General features: G+C 36.2%; 2 protein-coding genes across 2 annotated transcripts in view; one reads left to right on the top strand and one right to left on the bottom strand.

Annotated features, from left to right (window-relative positions):
- Nucleotides 1-203: 203 nt before the first annotated feature.
- On the top strand, nt 204-1,139 carry LOC108582354 (olfactory receptor 13D1-like). The gene has a single exon (XM_031654767.1). It carries the CDS (start codon nt 204-206, stop codon nt 1,137-1,139), a length of 936 nt encoding a protein of 311 aa, XP_031510627.1.
- Nucleotides 1,140-10,021: 8,882 nt separating this feature from the next.
- The window catches only part of LOC100999399 (olfactory receptor 13C2), a 164,075-nt gene continuing 159,413 nt past the window's right edge, over nt 10,022-14,683 (bottom strand). Inside the window, exon 3 of the mRNA XM_021927306.2 lies at nt 10,022-13,445. Within this exon, the coding sequence (XP_021782998.1) occupies nt 12,472-13,428 (957 nt within the window). The 5' untranslated portion in view covers nt 13,429-13,445 and the 3' untranslated portion in view covers nt 10,022-12,471. The remainder of the gene's footprint in view (nt 13,446-14,683) is intronic.

Raw genomic sequence — 14,683 nt, forward strand, 5'->3', positions numbered from 1 at the left:
TTTTAACAAACTACCAATATAATTAACATGTGTCTTCAATTCACTGTTTTATGATCCAGAAGAGGAATCCCAGAAGCTAACCTCAAAGCTGTTACCACCACTCTAGCCAGCAGAGATACACTTGCCCCTCCCACACCAATTACCTCTCACTTCATATGTTAATGCTATACAGACTTGTTAAATTCTAGGTATAAAACAGTAACATGGGAAGGACCAATTGGACAGAGATCGAGTTTATTCTGCAGGGACTTTCAGAGTACCCGAGAGCTGAAAAATTCCTTTTCGTGATGTACTTGGTGATGTACCTGGTGATTCTCCTGGGGAACGGCACCTTGATCATTCTGACACTCCTGGATCCTCGTCTCCACACACCCATGTACTTCTTCCTTGGGAATCTTTCCTTCTTAGACATTTGGTACACATCCTCCTTCATCCCCTCAATGCTGATACACTTCCTATCAGAGAAGAAAACCATCTCCTTCACTAGATGTGTGGTTCAAATGTCTGTCTCTTACACTATGGGATCCACCGAGTGTGTGCTTCTAGCTGTGATGGCATATGACCGTTATGTGGCCATCTGCAACCCTCTGAGATACCCCATCATCATGGGCAAGGCCCTTTGTATTCACATGGCGGCTCTCTCTTGGGGACTAGGCTTTCTCAACTCCTTGACAGAAACTGTTCTTGCAATGTGGTTGCCCTTCTGTGGAAAAAATGTCATTAATCATTTTGTTTGTGAAATATTGGCGTTTGTCAAGCTGGCGTGCACAGATATTTCCTTGAATGAGATTATTATAATGTTGGGCAATGTAATATTTTTGTTTTCTCCATTACTGCTGATTTGTATCTCTTACATCTTTATCCTTTCTACTGTACTAAGAATCAATTCAGCTGAAGGAAGGAAAAAGGCCTTTTCCACCTGTTCAGCCCACATGACAGTGGTGATTGTGTTTTATGGGACAATCCTCTTCATGTATATGAAGCCGAAGTCCAAAGACTCTGCTTTTGACAAGTTGATTGCCCTGTTCTATGGCATAGTCACCCCCATGCTCAATCCTGTCATCTACAGCCTGAGGAACACAGAGGTGCATGGAGCCATAAGGAAATTAATGAGTGGACACTGGTTCTGGAGGAAATGATGACACACTGACACCTTTGAGTTTATGCACAAAATACACTCACAAGTTTGAGAGAAGACTTTTAAAGATAGAAGGAAAGCAATTAAGGTCATGTTGAGTCAGAATTTCAGAGTTAGAAAAAATCTGAAGATTAAGAGTTTAACTATATTGCTTTATGAAAAGACTGATTGCATTAAAATATAGAAACAAGTGCTCTGTGAGAGCAAACTTCTGGAAACAAGAAAAATATTTTAAGTAAGTCTTTCTAAGAAAATCTAGCTCATTAATTTTAACAATTAAAACACATTTGTCAGCCCTCTTGTTAAAAAAAAAAAAAAACTATTTTGTATTTTTGCTCTTTTATTCTTACTTTTTATTTTATCCAGGGACTGGATCTGGTCCCAACTCTCTCTTTCAGCTACCTATTTCAACCTCTTTCCCTGTCCTTTCCCTCCCCCACCTCTTTGCACAAGCTGTATTCTATGTACTATGTAATTACCAAATTATCATTTTGTTTCACACCTAATGACAATAGCACATGCTATTCCATCTGCATTTTCACATTTCTCCTTCTCAGGTGAAATCCTAATAATCTTATAAAGGACAGGTCAAGTGTCATAGTCTCTGCAACACAATCCAAAGCTTTCCCAGAGTTAGCTATTCCCTCCTCCGTGCTGCCCTGGACTTTATCTCCACTAAGCGATTTTTCTTTTGTACTCTAATCGTTTATTACTTTCCAAAATTCTTCCCAATGGCAGAACTATGGCTCACTGTTCTCTGCATAAAATCTAATGTCAAGTTAATTAAAAACAGTTGGCAGTAATTAACTGTTGAATTAATTAAAAATTTCAAAGGATGGTAAAATACAGTTTAAGTACCTGATTTAATACAGAGAGATAACTGAAATTTATACATTATTTCCTTTACCAAACTACAATTCTAAAAGATTTTGGTAAAATAACAGCTAATTTTTAAATGTGGAGAAAAATAAGGGAAGATAAAGTCTGAATAAAATATTCTGAAGAGATCATTTTGGCCAGGTAAGACCAAAAATCCTAAAGTATATTATTATCAAATAAGCAATTGCTGAGAAAAATATATCAATTGTATAAACTCTTATAGAACACTGACAATTTCAATTTCTTTCAAAAGCAATGGATAGTCTCATTTAAAATATTTTCCTTTCATTATAGTCTCAATTAAAATATTTTCCTTTCATTAGAAAAAACCTTGGACTGGCTAGTGAATAACATATAGTTGTATTTTTTATAAAATATATATTTGCATAATATATAGTTGAGCTGCCTGGTACACTGTCATAGCCTGAGCTGGGTGAGGAACTCAGCTCAGGCTATGAGCTGAGGCTATGAACTTACTTGTTCAGTAAAACCAGTAAAGATTTTTATAACCCAATGGCATTGAGAAAGGCATCCTTGCTTGTTCTGCCCAGCATGATGTTTTGGAGCCTGTCCAGGATAAGGGAGATGTCAACATGGAAGAGAGGCTCAGTTCAGGGCGTCAAAGTCCAAGCGGCATGAAAGGGGCATACACACAAGAGGAAGGTGTAGCACCTGATTGAGGACCACACCTGCAAAGAAAAGCTTACTGACAGAAGATATTAGAACACAAATGGGATAAGGGAAACACCTGCACACCATAGGCAGGTGGTCTGGAGTGAGTTGTCAGAGTCCTCATGGGGTGAGAAAAGCATCCATGGTGGGATGGGGAGGTTCAGAATATGGGTATCCAAGTCTGAAAGGGGTGAAGAGAGAATCCCTGAAGAAAGACCTAAATGAAGTGAAAAGAGCTCACCTGAGGAGGGGAGAAGAGTCAAGGTGTGTGAGAAACCGATTAGGGTGAAGTGGGCGTTTTTGAAGGAAACAGCCTTGTCTGAAGTGTTGGAACCCAAGCCAGTTGAGAATAATGTCAGCAATCACAGCTCACTGCAGCCTTGACCTTCACTGGCTCAGGTGATACTCCCACCTCAGCTTCCTGAGTAGCTGGGGCTACAGGCACGTGCCACTACACCCAGCTAATTTTTGTAATTTTTTGTAGAAATGGGATTTTGCCATGTTGCCCAGGCTGGTCTCAAACTCCTGGGCTCAAGTGTTCAGCCTGCCTTGGCCTCTCAAAGTGCTAGGATTACAGGCATGAGCCACCATGCCAAGCCAGGATTTTTTTCAAGGTAAGACTACTAAAGAAGAATTATTTGTGTAGATGGAGGGAAGTTAGGGGGAAGAGTCTGGAAATGTTTTCATTTTGTTCTCAATTGTAAAGGATACTTTCACTGAGTATACACTTGTTGGTTGGCAATTTTTTTTCAACATTTAAAAAATGCTGTTCTTTATATTTGGTATCCATTGTATCTGCTGAGAAGTTGCCTCTGTTTTGTTGCTGTTTCTTTGAAAAAATGTGTCTTCTTTTTTCTTTTGGTTGTTTTTATATTTTCTCTTTAGAGTTGGTCTCTGATATTTTATAACAAGGTTCTTATAGGTGGCTTTTTTAACTCATCCTCCTTGATGTTGTAGATCTCTTTAAATCTGTGGCTTGATGTCTTTTATAAGTTTAACAATTTCATTCGACATTTGCCATTTTTTCTTCTATTCCATTTGTCTTTCTCCTGTCCCTCTGAGCATCTAGTTAGATATATGTTAGATTTTTCCATTATATTCCATGTAGCTCTCACAGTCCTTTCTGCATTTTACTTCCTTTGTCTTCTCCATGTGTCCTGTCTGGTTATTTTCTACTGATCTACCTTCCAGCTTGTTAAGCCCTTCTTCAACCTTGTCTATTCTGCTATTAAATCTATGTATTTAGTTCTTAATACCAGTTATTGTGGTTTGGAAGTCCATAATTTCAATTTTTAAAATATATTATTGTCTGTTGAAGTCCTCATCTTGTTATCTATGCTCATGGCAGGTTAACATTAGTTATTTTAAAGTCTGTGTCTGATTACTTCTATATGTAGATCACCTGAGGTCTTTCAATTGTCTGTTTTTGTCTCCTGGTCCTGTTTTCTTATTCTTTGTAATTTTTTACTAAATGCCAGATACCGCAGATGAAAAAAATTGTAGAATCTCTGGGTGATGTTTTATTTATCTAAAGAGGATTTACTTTATCCTTCAGTAGAAACCCAGAGTAAGGGAGATTGTCTTAGGTCAAAGACGGGTTGAAATAACTTAGAGTTGGATTTCAGACTTTGTAAATATAAGCCAAAATCTAATTCACCTCCTTTTCTTAGATTGTCTTCTCTGGAGTCTCCAGAGTCCCAACTGAGATTCTAGAGATTTCATTAAAAAGCTTTTTTTTCTTTAGGTCCCAGACTCCAATTTTGATCTCATAACCACAGGAGGCAGCCACAATCTCACCTAACATTCTTAGTTATTTTTTGTACAATCCTGGCTTCTTGTTCTGACTAGCCTAGAGTCAGCAAATGCCTCATGTGGAAAACCAATGACGACAGTGGGGAGCACTCATCTGTACATCCCTTCAGTTTGAGACCTTGGCCTATCAAGAATAGGGTGTCTTAGCTGGTCCAAAGTTCATGTTTTGTTTTGTCTTCCTAGACCCGTGACAATGCCAAAATCTATTTTCACTTTTTCTGTCTCTTAATAGCAGCCCTCTGCTCAGTTTCTCAGCCTATCAAGCAATAATTAAGAATCAGCAAATGTCCCAAGAGAGTAAAAGAGGCGTACAGAAGGTTTGGCTCATTTAAATAGACTTCTCTTTTCTTCAGAATCTTAGCTCTTTATATTCTGACTTCTACAGAAATAATAAAGTCCATTTACTTTAAAAAACATTTCTGGCTGGGAAGAGACTGCCCTCCATGGGCTAGTGAATTCTTAGAGATAGCAAAAAGCTCAGCCAGGAGCATGCCTCTGACATGGAAACTAACTAATCCAGAGCCATACCTTCTTTATCTGGTCCTTAAACCCCAGTTCCCAGTGACAATTACCAGACAACCAGAGATCACTCCTTTAGCCCAAAGCCTGCAGAAATTATTCAAACCTTCCAATCCTAAACTGTTCACTGTGCCTTGACTTGCCTTTCCTGTGGAAACTCCAATAAAGGCAGTGGCCTAAACCTTCCCAGCACACCTGTTTTTTACCTCCTGACCATCCTGGTGGCTTCCCCATGTGGCCCTGTGTGATGTATCATGCCCCTTATCTCTAAGACTTGTGAGTATAATAAACTTTGCTTTCCTGACCCTCTTCTGTGTCTCCTCATGTCGCTGCACCTGACTAACGATTTTGTAAAAGACTACAAAACAACTGTGTTTTGGGGACCTGATATTGGATCTGCGGTGGAAGGAAGATTACTTCTGGTTATTGCTGTGCATATGTTTAGCACTTTAGAGAGTATCAGTGCTGGCTGCCTTGTGCTATCCTATTCTTCTTATAATAGATATTCTGGATCAAAAAACATTTTAGCCCTGGATATAGCTGTCACAAACACAAGTAATATTTATTATCACAGTGGAGTATTTAGGAGCTCAGAAAAATAAGGTAGAATGAGAAAATTTTATTTGCAAAATTTACTGTTGCCTGACGTTGGCTATGGGCTATTTAAAACTAGGTTTTGAGTTCTTTAAAAATTAAAATTCTCTTTTCAGCAAATTGCAGAAAACATAAAATATTTTAGCACCAAAATATTATAGCAAATGTAAAGTCAATTTCATACTATGAGGTATAAATGAGCTCCCAGGAATCCTATAAAACATTTTTCTAATGATATGAGTAAGGCAGCACAGAAGAGATGGAAATAAGTAAAAAAAAAAAACACCTGGCCACTATCTGGTGTATAATAAATATAAAGGAAATTACAAATTTCAAAGTAAATTGTGGAAAACATCATTATAACAGAGTCTCTTGGTAAATTTTGATGTGGCCAATGTAACTGCACTATGAGTAGATTCTAAGACAGGATTTCTTGTGCCTTGGAGACAAAGAGATGGAGGCCCAAACCTCAGTGGAAAGCTTCACCTATTTTATCACAGACCAAGGTCAATTGTCCTGAATATTTTATGTTCCAACTTACATTCTGCCTGGAACCCAGTAATTGGAACTCATATCACTGAGCATTTGAAAATTTAAGGTGAAAAAATATACTTGAGGATAAAGCTTTTTTTTTTTTGAGAAGATGAAAAGGTTATCTACACTAATTGAGTCAGTGTTATTAACAATAAGCTGACATCCCTTCTAACTGGATCCAAATATTAAAAATGGAGCATATCTCTTTTTTTCAATAAGTATGGATCTATTTATTAAATATTCTGCCAAAATGTAACAGCAGTTAAATACTTTAAAAATTGTGTGTTTCTGACCAACATTTTCCATGGGTCTGGGGAAACTAGACACAAATCTACATGTCTGCAAATTTAAAAAGTATTACAGAGAGTAATGTTCTTTAGACTCATGGAGATTTCAGCATGAAAAAATATTACAGTCATAAAAATAGGGGTACGGTCTGAGAAATGCATAATTGGCAAATGTTATTATGTTGTAAACATCATAGGGAATATTTACACAAACCTAGATGGTATAGCCTACTATACACTTAAACTACATAGGACAGTCTATTGCTCCTAGGTTGCAAAGCTGTACAGCATGCTACTGTACTGAACACTATAGGCAATTGTGTCACAATGGTATTTGTGTATCTAAAATAACTAAACACAGAAAAGTTACAGTAAAAATATATAATCTCATGAGACCACTATTATATGTTATCTGTCATTGATCAAAACGTTGTTAAATGGCACATGACTTTAGTTCCTTATAGCTTTAGTTAACCTTATATCAGTATTCATTCTGTGTGCAGGGCATGGCCTCCAGAATTTCCCCAGAACCTCCAAATTTCCTTGACATTGGTCTGAGCAACAAAGAAGTGTCTTCACATAAAGAAGACACTTAATGAACTATATATGAAAACCCTGGGGACTTGATTTTTAGAACTCAAGGTAGTTCATGGCTATGATAACTCAAGATACTATTAAATAATATATTTCCCCCAGGTTTTTATAGATAACAGAACATCAGTTTCCCCAGGCCAGTGGAGAATGAAAACTATGGCTTTTAATGTTAGTCTTTTCAAAGTCATGGCAGACAACACATCCCGACATCTTCAAACTACCTCAGAATTTAGGGACCAAGAATAACATCTCATTTTTAAAGATTTCATTTTACATAGCTTTTAGTATAATAGAAGCTGTCTATAAGAGCCTGAAAAGGCTAATTGCAAGAAGAATATCAAGGATATCTTATAAAGCAATGGAATATAAAAATCAATAGGACAAAAAGAAGTATATGTGCAAATGTATAGCTATGAAGCAATTTTAAGGGAACTGCTGAATCCCTAGCAATGCTGAGGAACAAGGGAGTATTTGAAATTTTCTATTTGGCTATAGATATTATCCCATTACATTTTGACGTTAAGGATAAGTTATAGACCAAGGTGTAGAAGCTCAAAATAGACTCATCATTATATACCCCTCATCTCATAAAATACAAGCCAATAAGCATAATTTTCTAATAGGAGAGCTAACATGTTCCAGTAAAAAATGTAGAGTTGTTTTGTTTTGAACCCTCATTCTTTTACTTGTTATTTAATGATCACATATCATTTTAGATGAGTTGGTTGCCAATCTCTCCAAAATAAAAAAGAAAAGACAACCAAAGACGTGAAATAACTGTACGCTGAAAACTATAAAACATTGATTTAAAAAATTGAAGAAGACATAAGTAAACTGAAAGATATTACATGTTCGTGGATTGGAAGAATTAATATTGTGAAATGTCTATATTACCTAAAGCAATCTACGGATTCAATGCAATCCCTATCAAAATTCCAATGTCATTTTTCATAAAAATTGAAACAACAATCCTAAAGTGTACATGGAACTAGAAAAGACCCTGCCTGGGAAAGCAATCTGGAGCAAAAACAAAGCTGACAGCATCATATGCTGCAATTTTAAAATATGTTATAAAGTTACTGTAATCAAAAGAGCATGGTACTCAGATAAAAATACAAATATCAACCAATGGAATAGAATAGAAACTTATTTCCAAACACTGAAATTTATTTAATTCTTTTCATTAGGTATTGCAATCAGAGAAGTGTATTTTGGCACTTTAGAACTTTGAGAGATGAATGTGAAACAGCAACAAGAACCCATCTGTTGAACCCTGGTTTTTCTCATTGATTTCCATATTGTGATTATAAAATTACTCGTACCTTTCTCATTTACTTGTTAAATGTTACTGTCTTCATAAATTTCTTGTTTGTTCAGATCTATTTTTCTAATTTTCTGATTTCTAATTTCTATTTCTAATTCTATTTTTCTAATTTATTGAAATAAGAAGAAAATTCTTATTTCCTTCTTCTTACTCCTCTATTTCTTTCTCTAATGAAGGCACTTAGAGCATTTTTTGTTTTATTATAGACTTTGTATTTTGTGGGAATTTTTTTACTGGTTTCTAGATAATTTTTTTGTTTTTCTGTTAAGTTCCTCTTGAATCCAAGCATCTTTCTTCATTATTTAGTGATTAGGCATTTTCATTCTATTTTTACTATTTATTTCCCATTTTATTTTATGTATGTATGTATGTATGTATGTATTTACTTATTTGTTTATTTTTCTGAGACGGAGTCTGCCTCTGTCATTCAGGCTGGAGTGCAGTGGTGCGATCTCGGCTCACTGCAGCCTCCACCTCCCTAGTTTAAGTGATTCTCCTGTCTCAGCCTTCTGACTAGCTGAGACTACAGGCATGCACCACCACGCCTGGCTAATTTTTGTATTTTTGGTAGAGACAGGGTTTCACAATGTTGGCCAGGCTGGTCTTGAACATCTGACCTCAAGTGATCCACCCACCTCAGCCTCCCAAAGTGCTGGGGTTACAGGCATGAGCCACCGCCCCCAGCCCCATTTTATTGTAATATGAAAACATGACCTATAATTCTATAGTTTGCACATTTTGTAGTATTTGACTATTTTACAATAAGCACATATATCCTTTGGAATTTCAGATCTAGAAATAAAATAAAGGTAGTTGTCATCCAAAAACAGCATAAAAAACATTTCATAATTTCAAAGATAAAATATTACTTACACACCATAAATTAGGAGCCCCCGTTTTTGTAAAGTGCATGTTATTTTTACTAAAACAAAACAAGCTATTTTTATAGTCTTTTCTGAAATATTAGTGCTAATATTAAATTCCTTCCCTTCTCATATCTCAATTAATGTCAGATCTTCCCCTAATTTAAGATTTAATTCCTATCAATTGTGATTAAGCATCATTTTTGGACACAGCATGTGATGGTGTCAAGGTTCTTTCATAAATAATTAAATTAATTTTCTTTTGTAAGTTATTTTCCAGAAATGTAATATACTTGCTATGAAAGTTGAGAAGCAGGTAATAGTTTCTTTGATCATTTCAGATATGCTGCCAAGAAATACTGGTGTTTGATGTCATGACAAGTAACCTGGAAAAGTAAACATGCTGTAGTATGAAGAATAACTAACTCAAGAAAGAATAGCCAGGTGTGTATGCTTGTCTTTAACTTGCATACTTTGAGGTTTGGGCAAGATGTATTAACTTCCATAAGCTTTGTGGCCTCATCTATGAGATAGTGACACTATAGCCCAGATCACAGGATTTTAGAGAGATGATGTATGTGAATTAGCTGATAGCCAACATATTACTACTTTTTTTTTTTTTTTTTTTTTTTGAGATGGAGTCTCGCTCTGTTGCCCAGGTTGGAGTGCAGTGGCGCGATCTCGGCTCACTGCAAGCTCTGCTTCCCAGGTTCACACCATTCTCCTGCCTCAGCCTCCCAAGTAGCTGGGACTACAGGCGCCTACCACCACGGCCGGCTAATTTTTTGTATTTTTAGTAGAGATGGGGTTTCACCATGTTAGCCAGGATGGTCTCGATCTCCTGACCTCGTGATCTGCCCGCCTCGGCCTCCCAAGCTACATTTTTAAGTGTCCATTTTAGAAGTCCCCAGGACCTTAAAAAGTTGACATAATCTCAAGCTTAAAATATTTGGAAATTGGGCAGGCATAAAACTGTACGAAAATGATGAAATAATTTGTTGGATTAAGAGCAATGAAATTTTGCCATTTTTGCTGTGTCTCTACTCTTAAATCCCAATCATGAACCTGTCTTGGGACTTCAGTGGGATATAAAAGCATGTCCTTCGCTCCTGTTGCACCTCCTTCCATATAATTTTCCTATTCATGGATATAAATATATATTGAATCACATTATAAATGTCATGTTCTAAATTGAGTGCAATGGGAGTAAAGAGGGTAGGAATACAGAGAAATACTTACCTTTGTAGATTTTGCTATCTGGTAGAATTTTCACCAGGAACATGCACACACTACACATATGCAAACTAAACACACACACACACACACACACACACACGCACAGATACATACTTGGTGTATCACATAAGTTTATCTTACTTTGTCTCCAAATTAGAGAAAACAAGTTGCTAACAACAAAATCATCCTCCTTAAGCTTTTAAAATAAATTTTCTGAATGAAAACTCCTCCAGAGGCCCAAGTATTAAAATAAAGCATTATGTCAGTGTTATAATGATAGTGTATTTTGCCCAGCAAATTTGAACACATAAATATATCAAGACAGGTAACATGTCTTTATTTTCTTCAGACCTTGATTCTACAACCCTGTGAGAGGAAAACTCTCCTAATACTCTCCTGCGAGGAGAAACGTGTGTTTTAAAATTTCTTCTTGCTTTAACAAATTTTCTATCAAAAATTTATAAATCTGATATAAGACTATGGAGCTACGTCAGTCACCCCAGAGAATTTATGAAACTGGCTGGATTTAAGCTGTGAAGGAAAACAACATTAGAATTTGAGCATTCAAGACAGCCTGCCTGTGGGTCAAACATAAAATGCCTGACTTCCAGGGCTTTCTACCTACCTGGAATTCCTAGTGGGTGCAAAAAGTCCAATGAACTGGTGTATGGGAACTAATAGATTCTCATAGCCTATTTTGTCAGGATGTAAATTTAATTATCAATGATCTCAACTCTTGCCATCAGAATTAATCTGTAAACAGCTATGATGGATATATTTAAATATAGTTTGTGACTGCTTAATATTCCATCCACTAAAATTAACAAGTGAACTTGGGAAGATTAAATGAGTGACTAAACCTAAAAGATTCCACAAGCAGGTAATTCTTATTTGTCTGTGTAAAATATGTTTATGCCCAATATACTCTAAATTCGCTGGTCCATTAATAAAAATTGATTCAGCCAAACTGATTACCTAGAATGTGGTTCACTCCTGAGCACACTCTGTCATTCATCTTGGGCTGTAAATTTAAAATGTTCTTCACATAGTGTAAAAAGTTGACATAAAAACCGAGGAAAAGCAAGATAGTGTCTGACATTCCCAAATCCTCTTCTTCCTCAAATGAACCTGGTTAGTAACAGAGACAAGACATGAATAGTATTCGTACTAAAAATCAAGAGCTTGGACATTCTTCTAAGACTTGGAAAAATATTGGAATTCCCTCGGGATAGCAAAGAAATCTAGCATCTTCTAAATGGGCATTGATAGGACACTCCATTCAACCCAGAACTAGTCCACATTATTATCTGGATCAGTAGACTGATTTTCAAACCAATTTTTAATTTTACAAAATGTTCTTTATGCAAAAGCCAACATATAAGTTAAAGCAAAGAAAGATCATAAAGCAGGATATCCTGAGTGATTGCATAGGCCCTGCTTTTAAACTCTATCTGCTCCCTTGATAGTCCCAAATACTCAGCTTCACACATGAAAAAGATGTAATACAGAAAAAGAAAATAGTATTTAATGACTTAACAGGATCTGGAGATTAATGTGAAACTATAACACAAGGCTTGTTGCTGGAAAATGTGAGTGCAGTATGTTGGGGTTTTTTCCATTTTGCTTTTTCTCAACAGATGGCCTTATTTATTTTGAAAGATTCAATTAAATGTTGCCTATGAAATAATTTTATGCAAAAAAGTGAACATAAAAAGGCACATCGCAACCAATTCCAATCCATTAAAAAAAACCATAATAGGAAAGATACTGTTCAAAATGTTGAAAAGTGGCCATTTCCCACTATTAGAGTAACAGGTAACCCCTCTTTCTTCTTCATCCTACTGCCCTGTATCTTGCAAATTCTCTAGAGTGAACATGCAATAATTTTGAAATGCTGTATCTCATTATTTTAACATAACGTATGAAAATGCAGAAAAACAGTAAAAGTATCCAAAATTCTAACATAGTTCTGAAGTTTCAACAATATCAAGTGTATTCACACTCCAGTACATTTTGCACTCACTTGCTAAAGAACCTTCTGTTCAGTAGGTGTTTCACTGCCTCCTTCACATCCTTGTTTCTAAGACTGTAGATTAAAGGATTCAACATGGGAGTCATCACCCCATAGAATATGGATATAATTTTGTCGGTAGCTTCCAAGTAGTCTGAATTAAGTGTCTTTTTAGACTTGGGCTTCAGGTACATGAAGAGGATGGTCCCATAGAATATTATGACCACAGTCAGATGGGCTGAGCTGGTAGAGAAAGCTTTGCTTCTCTCCTCAGAAGAGCTAATTTTGAAGATGCTCACAATGATTAACGTGTAAGAGACAATGATTAATAACAAAGGTGTCAGTATGAACAATGTTGTGGCCATAAGCATGATGAACTCATTGCCTGAGATGTCAGCACAGGCCAATTTCATGACAACCAGAATTTCATAGGTGAAATGATTGATGATGTTATTCCTGCAGAAAGGCAATTGTACCACAAACACTGTTTGTACTGCAGAATTGACGGCTCCTATGATCCAGGACCCAGCTGCCATGGACACATAGGCATCCTTGCTCATGATGATGGCATATCTCAGAGGGTTGCAGACAGCCACATAGCAGTCAAAGGCCGTCATGCCCAGAAGTACACATTCTGTTGTCCCCATGGCCAAGCCAAGGAACATCTGCACTGCACAGCCAAAAAGGGAAATGGTCTTTCTTTCTGAAAGCAAGCTCACCAAGGTGGAGGGAATAGAGGTGGTGGTGTAGCAGATGTCCAAGAAGGAGAGGTTCCCCAGAAAGAAGTACATAGGGGTGTGAAGGTGAGGATCCAAGATGCTGATTAAAATGAGAGTACCATTTCCCAGAAGGATGACCACATACATTATGAAGATTAATGCAAACATGAGTAACTCAAGCCTTGGGTAACCAGAAAGTCCCTTCAGAAAAAATTCCACCAGAATGGTGTGGTTTTCCCATTCCATTTTACTCTCTCTTTAACCTGTAAGACAGAGCATGTTAAGACAAATATTTATCTTACTCTGATTGCTTTCAAGCATGTATCAATGAACATGTACCATAATTCCCAAGGAAAAAGAAAAATAAAAAAGGAAAAGACCAAAGAAAGAAGAGAGAGCATAAAGAAAAGTAACAGAAAAGAAGGAATTATGAATAGAAAGAGGGAAGGGAATGAACGAATGAGTGAATGGAGAGAGGGAAGGAAAGATAAAACTAACATGTTTCATGCTACAGCCATTTAATTCATTTAATCTCATCACAGTTCTAGGAGAGGGGTATTAGTATCTATATTTTACAGAAGAATAAATCAAAGTGGGTATGTTAAGTAAACTTGATCAAAGGTAAATAGCATATAGCAGAGCTGAGATTCAAACCTAAACCTTCTTGTTGAAGCCTGAACTTTTTGTCATATCTGTCATCACATATGTAAGCTGAAGGTTATAATAGAAATGAGCATTGTATTATGTATAACTGAATGCTAAACTATTTTTATTGGCTATAAATCACCACACAATAGATCAATGGTCTTATCACTCCTTGAAATTATACTATGTCACGTATATTGTCTCTCTTTCCCAGTAAAATGTACACTTCATTAGGGCTGGTACTTATTCTTGCTTACTTCCACAGCATCTGTAGGTAGAATAGAACAGACACCAACGCAAATGTTCAAAAACATTTGTTGGATGAACGGACAAAATCAAAGGCAAAATAATTGCTACATTTCTTACTCTGCACCAATCCTCTATTAACTGTTTTCTTTGTTCATTACATAATGGAGTCTGAATAGCAAGCCTATGAGATAATTACTGTTACTATTAGTATCACCAAGCCTGTTGTGTACAGCGGAAAATAAGGCACAGAAAAGTTAAGTAATTTTCTTAAGGTCAATTTCATACAGACAAATAAATGAAAGAGCCAGGACTTAAACCCAAGCAGTATGGCTTCAGAATTCGAACTCAAATACTTATTTTGCAAAGAGAATTTGGCTCACGGACTAGAATACCTTGTAATCTAATTAACAGTACTAATATTTCAAAAGAAATATAAGATAAAAACTGTGATTGTTCAGAAAGAAGATTTCAATATGGTAATTGATAGTAGTTGATTCTGATACTTTATATTTTGCTAGAAAAGTACTCATTTCTGTAACAAATGCTTTGTCACAGAGTTGCATTTGATCTTTATAATTCTTGTGTCCTCCCTTACATGAAAAGTTCT

This window comes from Papio anubis, chromosome 13, assembly GCF_008728515.1.
Source record: "Papio anubis isolate 15944 chromosome 13, Panubis1.0, whole genome shotgun sequence".
NCBI classification, from domain to species: Eukaryota; Metazoa; Chordata; class Mammalia; order Primates; family Cercopithecidae; genus Papio; species Papio anubis.

What these genes read in the sequence shown, in the direction of transcription:
- LOC108582354 (XM_031654767.1), top strand. Translation starts at nt 204, where the DNA reads ATGGGAAGGACCAATTGGACAGAGATCGAGTTTATTCTGCAGGGACTT.